Source organism: Corapipo altera, unplaced genomic scaffold, assembly GCF_003945725.1.
Source record: "Corapipo altera isolate COAL_440 unplaced genomic scaffold, ASM394572v1 61286, whole genome shotgun sequence".
In the NCBI taxonomy this organism is placed as follows: Eukaryota; Metazoa; Chordata; class Aves; order Passeriformes; family Pipridae; genus Corapipo; species Corapipo altera.
The window spans coordinates 1,943,588-1,964,635 of record NW_020884907.1 but is presented as its reverse complement, the minus strand read 5'-3'; the positions used below and the strand labels follow the sequence as shown (position 1 = coordinate 1,964,635).

At 37.3% G+C, this 21,048-nt stretch overlaps 1 protein-coding gene across 3 annotated transcripts in view; it reads right to left on the bottom strand.

The window, feature by feature from the left end:
• Positions 1 to 21,048, bottom strand: part of HSD17B4 (hydroxysteroid 17-beta dehydrogenase 4) — a 64,383-nt gene that overhangs the window by 11,627 nt on the left and 31,708 nt on the right. For all 3 annotated transcript variants that reach the window (XM_027652489.1, XM_027652491.1, XM_027652490.1), the window contains exons 18-21: positions 11,323 to 11,392; positions 7,307 to 7,413; positions 6,911 to 6,997; positions 4,447 to 4,536 (exon numbers count right to left, since the gene is read on the bottom strand). In XM_027652489.1, coding sequence (XP_027508290.1) covers positions 4,447 to 4,536; positions 6,911 to 6,997; positions 7,307 to 7,413; positions 11,323 to 11,392 — 354 coding nt within the window. The remainder of the gene's footprint in view (positions 1 to 4,446; positions 4,537 to 6,910; positions 6,998 to 7,306; positions 7,414 to 11,322; positions 11,393 to 21,048) is intronic.

Genomic DNA, 21,048 nt, shown 5'->3' with positions numbered 1-21,048 from the left:
TTCTAAATTTTTGTTTAAAATTATTTCAAATCTTGCTTTTGTAGTTTTGGCATTTATCATCAAAAGACAGGCTTTTTAATTAGTGCTCTAATAGTTTCTAAATTGCCCTTTATTCCCTTTGGAGGATAACCATTGTCACTTTTTCCACAGTGAATGGCAGGTTAGTTTTTAAAACAAAAAGTTGGTTTTACCAGTATATTACTTTAGCTTGACATGGAAGTTGTTCAAAATATACTGAACTATGAACACAGTCAAAACTGCAGTGAGGACAGAATTTAAGAGTGCAAATAGCTACTTTTACATTTTCAACTTTTCCAAACACATTATTGCGCAAACCTTTCATTGTCTTTCTTTAACAAATATTTGTGCTAGATAAAAGGCTACACCTTTAGAAGCTACTCCAGTGACATTTCTCATCTAATTGGAACTGGAGCAGAGAAGCTCTCATTGCTGTAGTTGTTCTGCTGTACTCACCTGTACACCAGAATACAATGATCCTGTACACCAGAATACAGTGATCCTCAGGCTGCTATCCTGTCACCTCTTTGTTTATGCCTAATATTTTCCATTATACAGCAGGGTTCCTAATGACATTTAAATTTGCCAATCTTCACTCAGTCAGGTTAGTTTCCCCTGGTGAATGCCTGGCCCTCTCAGCAAATGTCTGTTAAAGCACCTTAATTTCTCAGAGTAAGCTTAAAGAAAAACACCTTTTCTGCCCAAGTTTTAAAAAAAAAAAAAGAATAAAGAAAATCTGGAAAGTTCTGAAAAGCTCTAGTGTTTGAACTTCAAATGCAGATAAGGCAACAGTTCAGAATTTCAGAAGATTAAACAAAAGCGGTAAAAAGCAACAGGTTCTTGGAATGCATCACAGAATCACAGAATGACCAGGGTTGAGAGGGACCTTAAAGATCATCTAGTTCCAACTGCACTGCCATGGACAGGGACAGCATTCACTAGACCAGGCTGCTCAGAGCAACCAACCTGGTCTTGAACACTTCCAGCGATGGGGCAACCATAACTTCTCTGGGGAACCTGTTTCAGTGCCTCACCACTCTCCCAGTAAAGAACTATTTCCTAATATCTAATCTAAACTTACTGGTGTTCAGTTGGAAGTCAATCCCCCCTGTCCTGTCACTATGTGCTTCTGTACTAAGTGCCTCACCATTTCTGTTGTAGGCTCCTGTGGTGGAGGGAAAACAAGTTTTCCCCCTGAAATTATAAAATGGTAAATCCCTAGGGGGTGGAGACGCTTGGGGTTTGATCCAATGAGCGCTTCTGCAAAATATAAACATATCACAAGCAGACTGGAAGAGAAAGGTAGTTGTAGTTGTTGTGGGAGAACTGGGCATGTTGTAGAGCCATGAGCAGAAGGGGCAGGAGCCCCCCTGGGGGGCTGTGCCCCCCCCCCCAGCCCCTGGCTAGGGGACTACAGGGACTTGGAACAGTGTTAAACTGGGCCAGGTTCTGTAGCTGAGAGCTGAAGGAGTTTTCTCCACTGTGAGCAGCAGAAGCGGCGGCAAAAACAACACTGGCCGGAGAAAGTGGCCGAGAGCCAAGAGATAAGAACTGAAGAAGCAGCAAACAAGCATGCAGCCAAGCAAGAGAGACACAGAGTTGTCCAAGAGAAAGAGAGCCAGCAGCAGAGAGAGCAGAACTAAGCTCTAAAGAGAGAGAGTTTTGGGGTAAGAACTGAACCAAAACCCCCCAAACTCCTTGGAGACCCCTCCTAGACTGAGGAGGATGATGAATTCTTACTTAAAAAGAGTCTTGGAGTGTAGCATGCACTGCAGAGACGAGTTGAGAAGCTCAGGCGTCCTGGAAAGCTGGACTGAGATGGCCAAAGGAATGCAGAGGGGGTGACGCTGGGACCCCCCCCCGCTACTGCCAAGGCGGTAGTTTTGAGTCAGAGCATGGGAGCTCTGCAAAGGGGGCTTGAATCCCCCGAAGATAAGAACCGTCACAAAGGCTTCTGTACTTCATTGATATGACCGTGGTGCACTGACCTTTGTCCGGGTGAACACAGCCTATGGAAGAGAAGACCCTTGCTTGGAGACGAAGGGTTGAGGGGCTTGGATGCCCCCCTCGTGTGTACTGGCAGAGATCCAGCTACAACTGCTGCATGAAGTGAGATAGGCTGCTGCCCTGAAGACACTGCTGCTCTGAGAGTGGAAAGGATCTTTTCCTTCTTCCCTCCTAAACTTTTTTTTGGAGGGGAGAAGAGATTTGATCCATTGTAAATACTTTTATGTCATGGTAGAGATAGTTAAGATTGTATATAATATATTGTAGTATTTATTTTGTACAGTCATTGTAATATATATTCCCTTCCCCCCATTTTGAGTCTTCTGTGGTGTCTGGAAAACCCATCTCACACTGGGTTGAGATGAGGGAGGGGAGTTTGAACTAGGGAATTGGATTTTGGGGCTCTCAAACCATGACATTTTTGGTAGCAGAGGATGGTTTCGATCCATTGAGATAAAGAGATAAGAGCCATGATGCTTGTGATAACAGAAAAGGTTTCTAGACAAAACACAGACTGTACCATTGTAGAGAAAGTAAGGCTATAGTGATGTAAGTACTCAGAGTAGAGTTAAGTTTGTAATATGCTATATTGATGTGTAGTAGAGAGATTTTTGAATATATTTTAGTTTGTTGAAGATTGCATGTTGATTAGAGTTTTTTAAATTGTTGTGATATGTTTATATTTTGCAAAGCGAGGGGGTGGAGTGCTGTGGTGGGGGGAAAACAGTTTTCCCCCTGAAGTTATAAAATGGTAAATCCCCAGGGGGTGGAGACCCTTGAGGTTTGAACCAATGAGTGCTTCTGCAAAATATAAACATATCACAAGCAGATCAGAAAAGAAAGTAGTTGTAGTTGTTGTAGAAGAAGTAGCCATGTTGTAGAGCCACGAGAAGAAAGGACAGGAGCCCTCCTGGGGGCTCTGCCACCCCCAGCGCCGGCTGGGGGGCTACAGGGACTTGGAACAGTGTAAGACTGGGCTAAGTACCTGTAGCCAGAAAGCTAAAGAAGTTTCCTCCAGTGTGAGTGGGCAGATGGAGCAGCAGCAGAGACAGCAGCGGACGGAGAAAGTGGCCGAGAGCCAAGAGATAAGAACTGAAGAAGCAGTAAATGAGCATGCAGCCGAGCAAGAGAGACACAGACTTGTCCGAGAGAAAGAGAGCCAGCAGCAGAGAGAGCAGAACTAAGCTCTAAAGAGAGAGAGTTTTGGGGTAAGAACTGAATCAAAACCCCCCTGGGAGGCCACAATCAGATCACCCTGAAGCCTTCTCTTTTCCAAGCTGAACAATTCTAATTATTTCAGCCTTTCCTCAGAGATGCGCTCCATCCATCTATTCATCTTTGTGTCCCTCCTCTAGGCTCGTTCCAACAGGTCTGTTTCCTTCCTGTATTGGGGACCTCAGAGCTGGATGCAGTACTCCAGGTGGAGCCTCATCAGAGCAGAGAAAGGGGACAGAATCACCTCCCTTGACGTGCTGCCCACGCTGCTCTGGATGCAGCCCAGGTATCATGCAATATTATCTATTCTGTGATCACAGGCTTCATATGAGTATCACCACCTCAGCATTTCATAAACTTCAATGCAACAAAGTTTCACCCTTAACAGGCAAGGATCCATAGGGGAAAAAAGATACAGTTTAATGAGGCAACACATTGTGCACTGTCTTCAATGTCATTCAGATCACATTAAGAACCCAGGTTCTTAATCATCCTCAGCACTGCATGTACAATTCTGTCTCCTGTGGCAAGTCCAGTATGGAAGGCTTAAGGCATGCGTGCATGCATGCAGAGGATTTTTTAAAATATACACAGTATAAAGTGCACATTGTGTTAGGTCTAACCACATGTACCAGTAGCTCTCAGTCTTATCTCAAAATGATTCAGTGACAAAACTGTTCTTTTCTATGAGCAAATTATCTCATTTTCACTTATTCTAATGCCTTCTTGCCACTCTCTCCATGTCTCTGAAAAAATTGAGAAAGGTTGGTCACACACTTTTACATCCTACACAGATTTTGATCTTTAACATCTACAAAATAAAAACAAAATCCTTGTTCTACAGATATGGGATGTAATTCCAATTTTAGGTTATGCAAGTGCTCGAAACCTATGGCCCTCACTGGTACATGCCCCACTTGTTTTGTAACATACAGCACAATGTTTATTCTAAGAGTTCAATTAGTATCAAGTACATTAAACTACATCAGCCATCTTGTGCGTCTTAACTGGAATTTTCTTCTCGAACAGATCAATTAACCTTTGTATCTTAAACAACATGTGTGTTCACTCTTTTTAACTCACAAGCTCATCTGTGTATCGTAAATAAGACTAGTGTGTGATCTAAGTATCTTTCCTGTGTATATCACAAAAATAAAGCCTAACTGTGCTGCTTTGCATGTTAAGATTTTTATTGCTTCCCCCTACCTTCAGAGGCTCTCGAGCAGTAGGTTTATCCAATGCTGGTACTATATCCACATAGCCCCCTGCAATAGCAACTTCTCCGGTCTCCTTGACCTGTGGGGGCAGGAGGAGAAAATACATTAAAGATGTGATGTTACTTGCAAAAAGTCACAACAGAAGGGCATCCAAGGAGTTCTCCTTATATTTTAAAATTAGAGATGAAGAAAAGAGAAAACATAAAAGTTAGAGAGTGAAAACAACACCTCATAAGTGAGATGTAGTCTTGAGGCAAGTTGTTACTATACCACATCTTTCAAACAGCTCTTCAAATGGAATAACTATTTGCCTCTTGAGAAATTGTACCAAAATATATTGCTGGTTTTCTGTCCACAAAATAGTAGAAAAATCTTATTCATCTGAAAATTTGCCTTCATTGTCATAAGTTACTGTCAATGTTTCTTTATAAATAGTTCTGAGAAAGACATTGTTCTAAAATGGTTTTCCTTGAGGTAGATGTTCAGTTGTCAGGAGTCCAATTAGACAATTTCAATATGTCCACATGCCTTATACTGCAACTTGCACTAGAAACAATTTTTAAAGCATTTTAAAACAAGAAAGACTACAAGAGAATGATGAAAAATACCTGAATTTCCTTCTAGTTTAATTTTTTGAAATAGTTAAGTCAAAGAAGAAAATGCATTTCATTTTGGCATTGTCTCTTTGAGGAGTGTAACAAACCATTCTGACTTATGGCAGCTAACAGAAGATGGTAAACTGATTCACTGACAATGCATATAGAGAATCAATAAATAACCAAAACAGGGTAACATTCAGTATCACAGTCTAGCTTATTGGACTACTACAACAATTACACAAATCCTGCCTAACAGCTTGTCACCCACTGCCACTACACTTCAGACAATGTCAAAACTGGAATCAAATCAGCTTATCAAAGTTATATGTCCACTCTTAGTTTGATTTAGTCAGAGTTTATTTCAAGCACAAACATGCTTTTAATTCAGATAAATCCAAAATGGAATAAGAAACAGAATTCCGCTCAACTCATAACTGTTCAAACAAGGTAGCTTTCTTTTATCCTGTTAAACCTTGTAGTTTCTCTCTAAAATCAGCTACTCCAAACTTGTGGAAGGAAAAAAACCTGTAGAAAAATTCAGCAAAACTCTATGTATTAGCAATGACTAAACCAAGCATAATTACAAATTCAGTTTTTAAACAGAACAAAATAATTCACCCTTTTTACAAATTCCAAAGGGCTTGGAAGCATATCATGAGCTCTGTTGATTTACACTGTACTCACAAACCTTCAAAAGCAAATACCTGAATTCTAGGAATTCTGTCAGGACTGGATGGTAGTATCTTTTAAATATAGCTATATAATCTCCAAAGCTTGTTGGAGGCACCAAACTACCTTAGTTACTACTAATAATCAGAGATGGACAGTTTGTATATAGCATTCTCTATACTGTTAATATTCTGAAATTCTATAGCTGCTAACACTCATGAGGTCTGCAAAAAGAACTTATCTCCTTCAGTCAACATATACACCACAAAGCCCTGTTCCTGAGGAAACAGCAATCATGTGTCCCTATGATGACTCCCCTTATTTGATTTTGTGTGCCAGTCCTCCCAGCAGCTGCAACTGTACCTGTTGCCTTACTCACTAATCAACAGCTGGTTAAATTTTTACAGAGATAGGGCTGCAGAATTTTGACCAGCCAAAGTAATGTAAATTCTATCTGCATTAGCCAACACAAATTGACAAATACCAGTAGCAAATCATAGTTTAAGAAAGTGACAATGTCACACAATAATACAACAGAAGTGATGAACGTCTATTTTTTGGCCTTTACTTGAAGCATTTTACTCTTAGCTTCCAATAAGGAGTCTATGATGTGTAGGCAGGATTATAGGTTACCCACACAAAATGTTACTAGCAATGTCAAAGAAAACAGAATAATGCAACACCAGAATTTAAAGTGTAAACTCTGTTTTACTGTACTCACTATGTCCAACTGCTATGAAATTTCCATTTTTAGGTAAGTTGTTCTGTGTTTAACTCAATTTAAGCTAAATTTGAAGCGTGTTTACCTGCAAAAACTGTCAGGAGTTGATTTAAGACAAATAAATACTAAAAAAAAAGATGCACATGCGAGGTTATGAGGAACTGCAGAAAACAAGTACAAACTACGATGACCTGAGTATGACTGCTTTTTGCTCTTCCACAGTGGACAAACAGAGAAAATGCAACACAATGAAATGAGTTCTCATTTAATATGAAGGTATGAAGTCCTATAATGGTATTTTGATTGAAATCCTAGAAATAAGAATATTTCATTCTATTACTTAATTGCTTTACAAAAGCCTCATCACTGGTGTGCTTTTTTTTTTTTTTTTTGCTTCCCCCAAACCCCAGTCTTTTAACCAACACGTCTTTCTCTAAAACCCACAATGATGAGATTGTTCTGACCTTGGTCTGAAAGTGGATTCTATTTCCTTCCTTCCACATTTCTGTCTGCAAAGTTTGCCCCGGAAAAACTGGTTTTGCAAAGCGAACCTAAAAGTAAAACAAGAAAAAAAAAAGTGGGACTGCAAACAGATCTGTCGTAGGTACATGCAACACTTAAAAGCACAGGCTCTACTGAAATTATAGAGTGAAGAGGAAAATTAATCAACTATTAATGTAGAAAGCCTAAATATTTAAGTAAACATAGAAGACAGAGGCATTAAAATGAACGCAGCAGTAAGTAAAAGCAATTCTGGAAGTTAAGACAGTGCAAAAGCCTTTTCCCCACTCTAAAGATTACTTCTGTCACTAAAAACAGAAAAATCAAGAAGATTAACTGCAAAGAATGAACACACAGACCTTGATTGCCTTGAATCTGTTCACATCATTATTTGCAAACTGCTTCAAAACGTTCCTAGCAGCAAACCCAAAGGTGCATAGTCCATGAAGTATAGGCTTCTTAAATCCTATTTAAAGAAGTAACATTTTAACACTTTTAAAATTAGGACCTCATGTTGCTTCTGTGAATATCTACACTTTATTCATAATATTTTCCTTAAATAACATTCTTAATCCTTTTTCTTTTTAACCTAATTTATCTCACTGAAAAAATATCTGTTACCATTTATTGTTTCCTCTACTTTTAGGCAAAGGAAAGTGCTTGCTGAGAACTGGCACTTCAACACTGCCTATGGTCTGTGAGACTCACAAGTAGGATTAGTTCCTGTCTGTAAAGGTGACAAAATGAAACATATGGAGATTAGCTATTTTAGTATATGTGCATAGGCACACCAGACACAGTTACACGGAAGTATGCATATCAAGGATAAGAGGTAATGTAATTATTAAAAGGTGACAATACTAAGATTATTTGATGCTTCCTGTTTTGAATTCCTATTCATGGTTGCTAATACAGCGCACACTTTAGGATTAACTTTTATTTAGAAGGGGAAAAAACCCTGCGAAGATTTCAGGAATTTTGAGCACATGCAACAAACAAACAAACAAAAACGGGGAAAAAAAAGTGCAGTGTTTTTCCTACATGGGCATTTTTTGGCAAGTTTCCTTGTACTTCTATGCTTTGGAGTGGGCGCTCAACCTTGGCAGAGGATAAGCTTTATATTAGTGTTGAATCTTTTTCCAGTACTGTCAAAATCTGACAAAAAACCCTTTGAGAACTGGCCTCACATTTGTTAGAGTGCAACAGTTAAGTTATACAGATGCCGCTTTTATGTTTTGATCCCTTAACAGGTTGCTCCGACCTGACAAGGCATGTAAACAGTAATTGACCACACTTGCAACAGCCTGTGGAATCCAGATACATCTGTCCAGCTTTGGCTCTGAAACCACTTGCTTTGCCCAGAACTCATCTGCCACTCTTGTCTGCCAGAGTCTGTTTTTCCTCAGCTCTAAACAACTCCTGATAGCATCTACACAGCATGAAATGCCCCAAGGGACAACAGCTGGGAGAAAAAACAAAAGCAAAACTAAACAAAAAGAGGAGACAGGAGAAAGTGTAGCCTGCAGAGAAATGGAAGATGTAGAAGCTAAAAAACACCTTCGAGACAAAGAGAAAAAAGCCACCACTGGTTTTGGCTGGGATATAATTTATTTTCTTCCCTAGTAGGTTGTACAGTGCTGTGCTTTGCTCTCACTTTAGTGTGAGAATAATTTGAAAATACACTGATGTTTTGGCTGTTGCCTAAGTAGTGCCTAACCTAAGCCAAAGACTTTTCAGTGTCTCATGCTCTGCCAGCGAGCAGGTGCACAAGAAGCTATGAGGAAGTATAACCAGGACTGCTGACACAGCCAAGAGCATATTACATCCCACAGAATGTCACGCCCAGTATATAAACTAGGTGGAGCTGGTAGGAGCCACTGATCATGGCTCAGGGATGGGCAGGGTATCAGTCCAGGTGGTGAGCTATTGTGTTGTGCATCACTTGTTTCTCTTGAGGATTTTTGCTTTCCTTTTCTCTCTCCTCTTCATTATTATTACTAGTAACATCATCAGTATTATTAGCATAATGTTTTGCTTTGTTTCAGTTATTAAAGTGTTCTTATCTCAACCCACAAGTTTTACATTTTTTTCTCTTCATCTCTCCTTCCCATCCCACTGGGACTAGAGGTGGTGGAGAAACGTGAAGGGAGAAAAAGGGGAAGGAATGCACAAGCGGCTGTGTGGTAATTAGTTGCTGGCTGAGATCAAACCATGACAAACTCAAGGCTGCGGAAGATGGGAATTATAAGAAATGGCCCAAAGGAAAGATAAGGCTACCAGGATCAAGCATGAGAAAGAAAAATTTTGATTCATTAGGTTAGAAGAGAAGATGTGACAGAAAGACAAGCTAAAAGGATGGTAAGTCTGTTTTCTCACTGTGTATTACACCCTGATCATTCTGCTATTTCCTTCCTGTAAAATATTTGAGTATGAACTCTTTTAACAGCACTCACTTTTGTGTAAAATGTGCACTGTTCTGAAAGCACAGACACCATGCAGTCAATTTTAAAACAGGTTAGTAGTACATCATCAGTATTCAGCATCTTTCATTCAGAATGTAATAGTGACATTTAGCTCTTTAAAAACTTAGTTCAATTCACAATGCAAGAACCAGAAACTGCCACTCTTTTTGGAACTCAGAAACAGACAAAAATATACGATCCTATTTTCCCTAGGGTTTTCTTTATAAAACTAATGCCCACTCAAAGAAAAAGGTGATTCTGTAAGGTGATCAAGTTACTTTGTATATAGACTAAAACAAAGCCAAAGTAAATGTTGCATTCACTTTCCAGGACCTGGAAATACAAAACACAGGAATAGAGGCACAAGAATATAAACAGGTGTTTTCAAGTCATATATGTCCTCTGAAATATTACTCACAAGAAGGTTTAACAATAACCCTGGAACAACCTGAATGCACTATGCTGAATGCTTCCTTCCAGTGCATCCTATGAGAGCCAGTTAAAAAGAACAGTCACAGAGACTGTTACAAGGTGTGTGAATATGCCCAAAGAAAAAAGCTTTTGCAGAACTAGAAAAATATTTTTGTGCGATATACCTACAGTAATATTTTTCTTCGATTGTACTTACATTTAGTATAAGTATTAGAGTAGGGTACTGCCACAGTTCCAAAATCCAGTGCAGCAGTTTTATGTACCTCATCTATATAGTTAATTTCATTTTCTAAGTGCCAGTGTTCTTTGTATGAGCAGGTAAAAGATTTCTACTCCTCTTCTTTTGAAGGTTTTGAAAGGATTATCATAATTATTCCAAATACTGGGATTTCAGTTCCAAACATTTATTTTTCACCTCCACCATCTTCACAAGGAAATATTTATCCAAAATCACCAGATGAACAAACAGGGAAAATCTCTTTATGGACTCTAGTGACTAGCATTACTTATTAACACTAATTTACACAGAATTACACAAAACTGAGTTAATCAAATTTTGAAAGATCATTTGTGAAAGTATGTTAAGCATGATCCGAACAAGAAAGTATAGCTCTGCTCTGTTTGTATTGATAAGAACAACATACAATGATACTTGTATATTAAAAATAAATTCATCAGAAAACTTCTGACCAATTATTACAGATCAGCATCTTCATGTAATGTTTATGATGGTAACATACATCCATATTCATGATATTCAGGAAAATTTCATAAGTAAATCAAATTGATGTCTGATTGAAGTAAACTATACTACTAGCAAGGTCTGAAGAGAACTCAAAAATAAATTTACAACAGGATATTAAGCAAACAGACCCTTTTTCAGTAATTACATCTCTTCAAGATTCAGTAAATGCAGCCTCTGGTCTGATGCTTTCACATGTAGAGGTATGTAAATAAATAAGCTAATGTGCTAGCAAGAGGTGCAGTTAAGCAATTTCATGGGAAAGAAGTGTTAACTCCCTCTCTCCTGCCCTCTCAAATTTATTGGGATTGAGAATACTACACAAATGAACAAAAACTCCACCAACACCATCATAATCTCAGAATTATTTAGATGGAAAGAACTATATATCAATGAATTTATGCAATTCCTTCTGAAGTTTTGATAGTCTATTATTTCTCTTTATAAAACAGAGATTGTAAAAACAGGATAGTGGCAACAAACAAGCTCTAAAGGAAAATAGGTTAGGAGGTATGTTACCGTTGTAGGTAAAGTCCAAGCACCACCCTCCAATACTTCAAAGTGAAGTGTCATGCAGAACTTTGAAGACAGGTAATGGTGATTTTAAGAACAGCTATAAAACAAGCACTATTTTCTCCAGGTTGTCAAAGATGTACAGATAGAGTGAAAAAAAAAGACTACAAATACATTTACACCATCTTTCATCCAAATATTAATACAATGGTATCCCTCAGCTCACCTCCAAGAGCAGCAAAACTTGGGTCAAGATGTAAAGGATTCCAATCCCCACTCAGACGATACAAGGCAGCCTGCAGAAACAGAGAAGGAAAAATGGAAGGCAGAAACAAGCATGAGTCACCCAAAAATTCATGGCAGATTAATAAATTTATCACAATCTATGTTACTAGTCTTTAGTTAACATACTCTACAACAAAGCAGACAAAACAGAAATTAGTGATTAAAGTGCAGACAAACTGCCAAAGCTCCAGGAAAATGTGATAAGAGCCATGTGTGGTCTTGGTACATAAGAAAATGATAAAAGTGCTTACAGGGAGGAAGAAACGACCTACTCTGCTGACAAACAGATCTAGCTTCACTAAAATTTGGCAACAGTGGAGTAATGCATTTTCTAAAATTTTGTTCACAGGTTCTTCAGCTTGAAGTCTAATTTTAAAGAGTCTTTTCCTTGACAATTTTATCCACAATGTAAAAAAAATTACATATGAAAACTTATTTTTTTAAAAACATGCACACACTACCATGTTTTTCCAACAATTGATTCATCTTATGGAGATCAGAAATATCCTTATTCTTGCCTTTTAAAAGTACCACGACTGACTAATTGTGATACACTTCTCTCGTAGCAGATTCAGGGGTAGCTGATCGCAACATCGAAAACAAATAAAACCCCAAAGTAACATTACAAGCTTTCTAGAAGACTTCACACTTCAAGATAAATATTCTCTTTCACTAGCAAAATACAGATTTAGCATGTTTTATATATCATGAATGTGAATAAACCTGAGAAATGATGAAGGATATGGCTACTGTACTTGAGGTTGCCGTCCCTGTGGAGCCTTAGCATTTCTATTATCAAATCTTATATTTGCTGTACGTGTTCAGTAGCCAGCAGTCCATATTATGAGAGATATGACAAGCCACTCTGCATCTTTCTGGACTAAAACCATTTTTCCCTGGTCGCAGATTCCAGTGAAATCCAGTGACTAAATGCTTGTGGAGTACTCTCTAGTACAAATTTCCCAAAAGTACATAGAAAATCATTACGTCGCATTAACTGATGAAGATTTCAAGAATTTAGCAGAATAAGATGACATGAACAAACTGAACACAGATATAATGGAAAAAAGCTCTTAAACTGAAACAGATTTTATTTTAATCAAGTACATTATTGACTTCTGGAACCCCTTAAATTTTTAACTGGGACTATAAAAAATCATATGCGTTTGTCCAAATGAGAGTAAACTGAACTAAACTCTGTTCAAAGAAAAGAAGCTAGTAGATTTCTCAAAGGGAAGGATGAAAAAAAAAGATTCCCCAAAGGACGTATTTTCTAATATATATGCATAACACTGTTTCTCCCATCAAATCTGAAGCAGATAGTTTAACTGAAGAGGTTCTGGACTCATATTATCATTTTAATCCATAATCCATTTGTTTTATTTTTTAACCTGTTAATATTCAAGTCTATTTCTTCAAGTATCTACAGCTTAAACACTAAACTCTACCTCTCTCTTATTTGTTGTGGTAACCTTCCTCAACATAGCAAGTGTTTTGAGCCTCAGTTAAAGTGGAATGTAGAAGAGCTTGTCACTGCTTTCTGTGAGAGTTGGAGACATGCACTAAAAATAGCAAGAGAAGTCCTAAATTGCACCATGCCTTAAGCATGCACATCTTAGAAAGACAAATTCTAAGCTAATACTTCTCAATGGCTGTTTACATAGTTGTTTACTCTTTTCGAAACACTTTCCATTTTGAAAACAAAGATGTATCAGTACGATGACATCACGAGACTGAAATTTCTAATTGTAATTCTACCTTTGCCCAAAACATGTATTTACTGTAAATTTTTTTTTTTTTCAATTATCTTTTAATTGATCCTAAGTAATGTAAGACTAAAGTTCAGGTGGGTCTGAGTTTGATGTTCTGCAAAGGATAAAACAGAGAGCAAATAATTTGATGAATATATCAAAGTTGTAACACCATGAAAGAGAGGGACAGATCCTTACTTTCTGTTCAAAAAAAGTAGATTTAAAACTGACAATTTAGAGAGAATTCCTCAACAGAATTCTATGAAGTAGGGTATCCCCCTTCATTATCGAAGTTTTCTTTCAAAAGTATCTAAAATCTAAAGCAAATTGCCACCAAGAACAAGAAAAAAATTGCCACATACTAAATAATTAAAAGGCTTTTTAACTAAATTAAAATTCTATGGTTTCACTTTCATTAATTTGAATTTTTATGAAAGCTGTCAGGAGGCTATTTTCACAAAGGAGTTGTAATAAATTTTAATTCTAACTAAATAACATTTAGTTGCACCACTAGAAAATTCAATTTATGTGGCATAAAAAAAGACAAATATCTGTTTTAAGATCTCAACTTAAATCTAGCTATGCAGATGTTGCTTACTAAAGCTGTAATAAGAACTATCAATTTGTTTAGGGTTTTTATTTACTTGGGAGACAATACTTGTACCAAAGGCTTTTCAAAATTACTGTAGTAAAAAATACTTGTGCTTTACTAACAAAATAAATGCAGCATTTAGGAAATTATTAGGTTCAAAGAATTAAATGAGACCAATGTATTTAACTAAAAGTCTGACATATGAATGTGGGAAATGATACTTGTCTTCTTGTATTTTCAATAACTACAGTGGCACTGGTCACAGTTAAAAACCACAAAGGCTGAACTGAATACAACAGTTACACAGTAGGTTATTTCAGATTCAGTGCAGCCAAATCAGGTCTGTCAACAAACTTCATTTACCACAATCTTTGGTATTACTTCATTATATAAATTACATTCCACAGCAAAAGAAAAAAAGCAACAACAAAACCCCACAAAACAAACACACAAATAACAAAAGCCCAAAACAAGCAACCTTGCAGGATGACAAGAATCAATTGATGTGGAGCATTAGATTGAAGTCAGTCATAATATGGTTAGATTGTTCTCCAATTAATAACACAAACTGTCAAGTCTCATTTCCTATCAATTTAGGAATTCTGCCAGACCACAAAATAAAAGGCGATATCCAACCTCTGTGCCAATTTTTCAGTCTTCCTGCAGAACGCAATAAAGGTCAGTGGTAAAGCTAATGAAAAAGGAAGCTAACTATCCATATATTTTCTCTTCTAACTGGGCAGAAAAAAAGCTCTGCCCAAAAGCTTATCTTACAAAGTATACACGTATATATATGTATACATGTACGTATGCATATGGACATGTATGTAGGCATACTTTATCTAACAGCCTATTTAAGAGTAAGCAGTCAAGCAATCTCAGAAAGAAAAAACACCACAATTTCACCTACACTTGTCAATAAGCTCTCATTTACATTAACAATAGTGGATATTTCCAGTCAAACTGGCAGTGTTTACGCTTCAAGGGCTCAAATTTAGCACAGTACTTCAGTAATTCACTGTACATAAAACTTCCCCACCCCACACTATTTACATATTTATTCTTTGTCCATACCAAATATTTTTCAAATTTAGTATCAACTTATTTATTTTGATACAGGCTTCACAGACATTAGTCATTTTTCAGTAGCATGGCAAATGTACAAGAAGCTTTTCCCTTAACAATGCCTCTCTTAATTTAAAAAACCCCAAACAAATCACTTCAGCTTGGGGAACTTCAAATGGAATAACAATTTTTATAGCCTTGACTAAGATACACATAGGTAAGAGGAGGGAACAAACTTGGTAAGGAAGACTATCTTGTTTAAAAAAATTGACTGTCTGAGTAGTACCTTTTCTTCTTTTATTATCTTAACACACAACATTCTAGTATAATCCAAGCCCTCAACTATTTTTCCAAATTGATTTGAAAATTATCTTCTGATCTGCCCAACAGGAATAAGGATGGAGGACAGGAGATTATATAAATCTTACATTAGCATCATAACATGTAACAAACTTTTAAAGTAGTTACTTTTACAAATGTTCACTCACTATGCAACAGTTCCGAGACTACCATCTCTGCACACTGAAATCTCTAGACAAACAAGGAAAAGGTTATCAAATCCTAGCAAAGGCTTCAAATCCCTTTGTTTGGCTTGTATCCTCCTTTTTTGCTTTGTAATTTTTTTTCTGTGAATTTTTTTCTCAATATTTGTGAACCTCCTGCAACACATCATTTTCTCTATCATGAAACCAATTATTTATGCTACAAGCAGAAAAAAAAAATCACCAGAATCTCTCAGGAGGCTCTCTTGTGCTATTGTCTGAAGTTCATTTAAATGTACATGTTTTCAAGCAATGCTGTACTACAGTCTTTACAGAAAAGGATATAAATGAGAATTTGTCCTGCATATTTTGATGGCAGCTATGTCACAGCTTTCCTGTTACACAATGGTTTCCAGTTCCTCCTGTTTGTTACCCATGCTGTGTGCACCGGTGTAGATGCACTCCACTTGGGCTACTGATCCCACCACCTTTTTGGAGGGGAGAACCCTACATTACGTTCTAATTCCTACATTATGTTCTCAGGCTCTTCCATGGTTTCTAACACATCAGTAACCCTTGTGTCTCTGCTGACATGTGGATTCCATCTCCACTGAGGCAACAGACTGAAGGACCTCACTCTAGCACACTTTCCTCAAACACTGGCATGCTGCTCCATATGTATCTCCAGTGAGCCTAGTTTTATCACTCCCCCTTTCAAATCTAGTTCAAAACTCCTTCCTTGAGCACTGCTAACTCCTGTGCAAAGATCTTTTACCCCTTTGAGACAGACGTATCCCAACTGTTGACAGCAGGCCAGCTGTTGTGTAAACTGATCCAAAAACCCCACAATTCTGCCAGTGACACCAGACGTAGAGCCACCTATTGATCTGTCTGGTCTTCCTGTTTCTTCCCCCGTCGTTCCCTACGTTTTCGAAAAACACACACAAATATTTACATATGCTTAGAATGAAAACACATATGAAAACTGTGTAGAATAAAAGATGACTTTCCACAGGTAAGGATTAACATCCCAATTACACAGAAGCTTTACAAGGTATCCTCAAAGTAAAGCAAAGCCTCGTCATACTGTACATGTTGGCAACAGGCAGAAAACATTTCACAGCAGACTATAGTTTAATAATTCATCATGCTGTGAAATGCTTCCCATTGCTTTCCAAGACATCTTTTTAATAAGTTTTTACAGTAAAGTCCACTCTTGTACAAAAACTGGATTTTTGCATAATTGTCTTCACAATTCTTTCCTGTTATGTTAAGAACTGTAGTTTTAACTGAACTTGACACAGTGAGAAACTAAACTCAGGTAGCTAGCGGACAGCAGTATGAGCAGGAGGACTGCAGGACTGTCAATGACTCAGGAAGAGAAGGTCACTCCTGCAGTCTTAGTCACAGGATCTTGATAACTCTACTTCAAACAGGACAGGCGTCAATTATTTTCTTCTCTTTCAGAGAAAACAGAAAATAACTGTATTTTTGAAAAAAACCCCAAGCCACTAAAAAGCAGCAATTTCTTCACACTGTGTCAGTCAGTGCTAGATTTATACCTGGAACAGAAGGCTGTACATAGCTTCTTTGGATTAGTCTAGGTGTGAATTTACTGAATCTCTCTCAAAATCTCTCAAGAGAGTAAAGAATTGTCATATTCCCTAATATATGTAGTATATATCTCTCTCTTTTTTATGCTGCTCATTGTATCACATTCTCAAAAATCACCATCCAATGCTTTACACCACTTGTTTAAATACTCCCTGTACAACTAAAATTCCTCAAACATTTCTAAACATCCTTACTTTACAGACTGGAAACTACAAGATGGCAGAAAAGAGTGTAATTATCAGCAGCACAAACCAATTTCAGCTGTCCAATTTAACATCTGAAGGCCTAAGTTTTCAGAGTACCTCACATTTTTGATGTACAGTGGGCAAGTTCAGAACACAGCTCCTACAGATTTCAATTACAGCCTGTGATGCTCAGACACCCTCCTGCTAGTCTGACTTCCAAATTCCATCTTCCAAATTCCATCATCTAATCCTCTTCTACCAGCCACTGATTAAGGAGCACCTATGTCTGAGTACTTTGAGCTATCTGGGTAACAGCTGCCCACAGACCATAAATATAAAGCAAAGAAAATCCATTGTCAAACAACTTCTGTTCCAACCAGTCACTAACTATGAGATCACAGCAACAAGTAACATAGGAAAACTGACTTCCTATACTGTCTCAGCTCATGCTTAGTGCCCTCTCTTTGCATGTGGAAGGAGTTCTTGCAGAAGAGCAAACAAACACACCATTTACGCTTGCATCACTGAAAACTGTATCATAAAGCATTGCACATAAAGCAGATTAAGATTACAGAAAACACAACCTTTATCCAGAATTGTTATCTTTTTGGAGATTCTGCAACATTTAAAACATTATCATAGTTTTCCAAATAAAAATAACTTACAAATGACAGGATACCAGAAAGTTATTAGTCCAAGAGACCAGTATCAGGCTCAGTTTTATCAGCTTTAAAGAGGAATTTAAAAATTTTTGAAAGCAAGGTTGGCCAACTTTCCTGACCCGGTATACCACGGAGTAGAAGAATCATGTGCTTGAGATACTCAAGTGTAATGGAAAAGTAGCTCTGACAGAAATTCACGTGTGATAGCTCACATGACACTGCACTGCAGAGACTTAAAGGGGGTAAAGCTACACAACTGGTCTCAAAGCATGACAGGTTGAGACACCATGTTTTTCAAAATCTGTCTAAATGGTCTTATTTACCTTTTAGTCATGCCTATTTCTCCCTATTGATATAAATAACAAATACAAAGAGTCTGAATTCAATGTGGGAGAATGCTTTAGCGAACTATGACACTGTTGCAAGCAAAGAGAATTTTATAACTAAAAAATATTTTGTAAAATTATTGTATGATTTACTTAAATGACCTTATCAAAAACTTGGAAGTCCTGCAAACTCCAAATACTACAGCTTTAGTTTTTCCCTATACCAAACAAGACAAGCAGCCTTCAGAAGAAAGCAGGAGGAAACAGAATAGTAAAACTTAAACAACTTCTTGAAAAATTCTATTCTATGGACTATTGTTATGATGTTTATTCATTGCCACAACACTGTGTATTCCAAATATTATTTCTGGTATTTGAAGACAGAGAACAGTTTGCTTTCTGGAAGGAAACCTGCAGAGTACAAGAATGCTGTGAATTTTTCCATGAGTAAACAAGAAAAAAAACCCTCAAACAAACCACAGAAAGTCCCCAATGAATGCAAGACTCTTTATTTGTTTCCTTCCTCAAAAGCAGAAACATTACTTAAAATATCATCCACTTTAAATAACCACTGAAGCTTATTTTGAGTATCATCATAAAATGAATTCCCAAGAAATCAACACATTTAGGAAGAGAGTGAAAGCTCTACACAGACAAAACTCTCCAGAGATACAGGCAACTCCCTGTCTGTGATTTTTCATTGCATTAGGAACCATTCAGCAAAATCCATTTGATTGATTAATTTAAGCTCCTGGTTCAAAAACCAGCAGGACAGAAGCTCTGTAACTACATTAAACATTCCCTACAGGGTTGAAACTGAATGATTCATTCCTTGTTAAATGGCTAATAGTCAAACACCCTCTAGACTTCTTGACCTTCTGTCAAAAGAACTATTTTATTCAAAAGATTTATGGCAGTGGATCTAGTAAAGCATAGTTCAGGTTATAGAGAGAGAACAAGCTAGAAAAATATCACTGCACATGCACAGCTCTACTGGGCAATATGGAAAAACTGTTCCAGTTCTTTGTGGAAAAATTCCTGAACACTGAGGAAATATTTTCTATTCTTCTTCAGCAGGATGCAAATTTTAAGCCTTAAAGCATTTTTGAAGGTGAGATACTTGTAAATTTTTCTTAACCAATTTTCACATTTAAGCAGCTTATATCATGGTACTGCAAGTCATTCATAAGCACTGGCTGGTGTTTAAAGGACTTCTCAGAAATGGGTACAGATTGGAAAGGCACAAATGTATTATACCACCTTCTATTAGTTTTTGATACCACTAACCAAAACAATTACTTTGTTCTGTCAATGGTCATTGACAGAAGTCAATTATTTTTCAAGGAATCATAGGTGCCTGTACCCTCCCTTCTGCTGAACACACAGTAAAGGGCAAAACCAGTTATTAGCCCTCTATTACCAGTATCTTCTTCCCTAGGCAGTGCTTCATCTGGTCTAAAACACTCCTCCTTTTGGAAAAAAGATCAGTGCAGTAAGTGAGAACTGACTAAAACATTCAAGATAACCATAGTCATTATCTTCAATGAAAGACAGGTGTGCCATTACTCTAAGTATTTCTAAAAGGGACAGAAATGTCTATTTATCAGAAGCTTTACTACAAGATCATGACATGTAAAGTTAAGGGGGAAAACAGTAATTATGAAGAGCAGTTTATTCATACAATTGTGATAACACAAAAACTGGATATTAGTACAGTTTAAATTAAATCAAATGCCATCTGCAAACTGACTCTTCCAGTCTGTCTTATACTCTGTACCAATTTAATAGTTGAACGGCAACATTGCTGCCAACACATTTTTAATTTAAACACTAAGAAAAAGAAATTCAGAACCTTTGATGCAATTTGTGTGCTAGCTTCCATTTTTTAAAGATTTTAGGCAGTCATGTGTCATTCCACAGACACATAAATGTAAAATCTTGATAACACTTTCCCAAGCTGTCCTTCACACACAAGTCTGTACTCCTGCCCATAAAGTTCCCAAGTTCTACAGATTCCCCATCCTGTATATAGTCATCATCACTGAAGTATAGATGCTACTGAATAATTTGGCAGATCAACCTTCTGACAATTATCAAAGTCCATTGGTTGTGGCTCCTGTAAGTTCTAACTGGAGAGGAATTCTCTTTATATATCTACATGTAAGAGTAGGTCTTAAAATAAAACAAGTGTAGTGGCTAATGTCAGCTACTTACTTTATTTCCAAACATCAATTTTGCAGTAGCCAAGTTTTTCAACTGCTGCATTATAGGTTCACTACCCTTTTCTTTTATCTCATGAACTTAATGTTTTATGCACAATAACAATTCCAGACATAAGAGCTTAAGGCTCAGACACTAAGATTACTGTAAGAATCATAAATATCATAAATATCCTGTGAAAATTGATGGGCCTGAAATCAATTACAATATAATCATGCACAGGAGAATCTGAACTAGGGCTCCAACATTCAAAGTAAATACTTTTAAAACTACCAGGTAATTAGAGATGAGGTATTTTACCTAATAAAATGGGTAGGGCTAAGTTGGACTTTGAGCACAGGAATCAGCTGGATGGACTTAATTACTCTTTATATAATCAGAGAGAGGCTAAGCAGACACCACAGTCATCACAGTTAAGCTAATGCTGAACATTTTAATTCCATCTCTGAAAGCTATAGCATCCTGCCATGACTAAGTTGCTTTTGAAAATACTACTCAGTGTCTTAATAGTGGTAGCTCCAGACTTTCCTTGCCTATTTGTCTGACATCTGCCTATGTTTCCCTTGAGTGGAGGTTACATTTCTTTACTCAGGTTTCTCCCCTGGAAAGTAGATGTCTGTGAACCAGTGGGAATGTGGACAGATGAAACATACCTGGACAGGTACCTGTCAGTATTTCAGGTTTCCCTGACTCCTCCTAATACAGAAATTTAACTTTTTCAAAACTGTGAAATACAAGCACTTCTTTTTTTTTGTCACAATGTGTTTGCA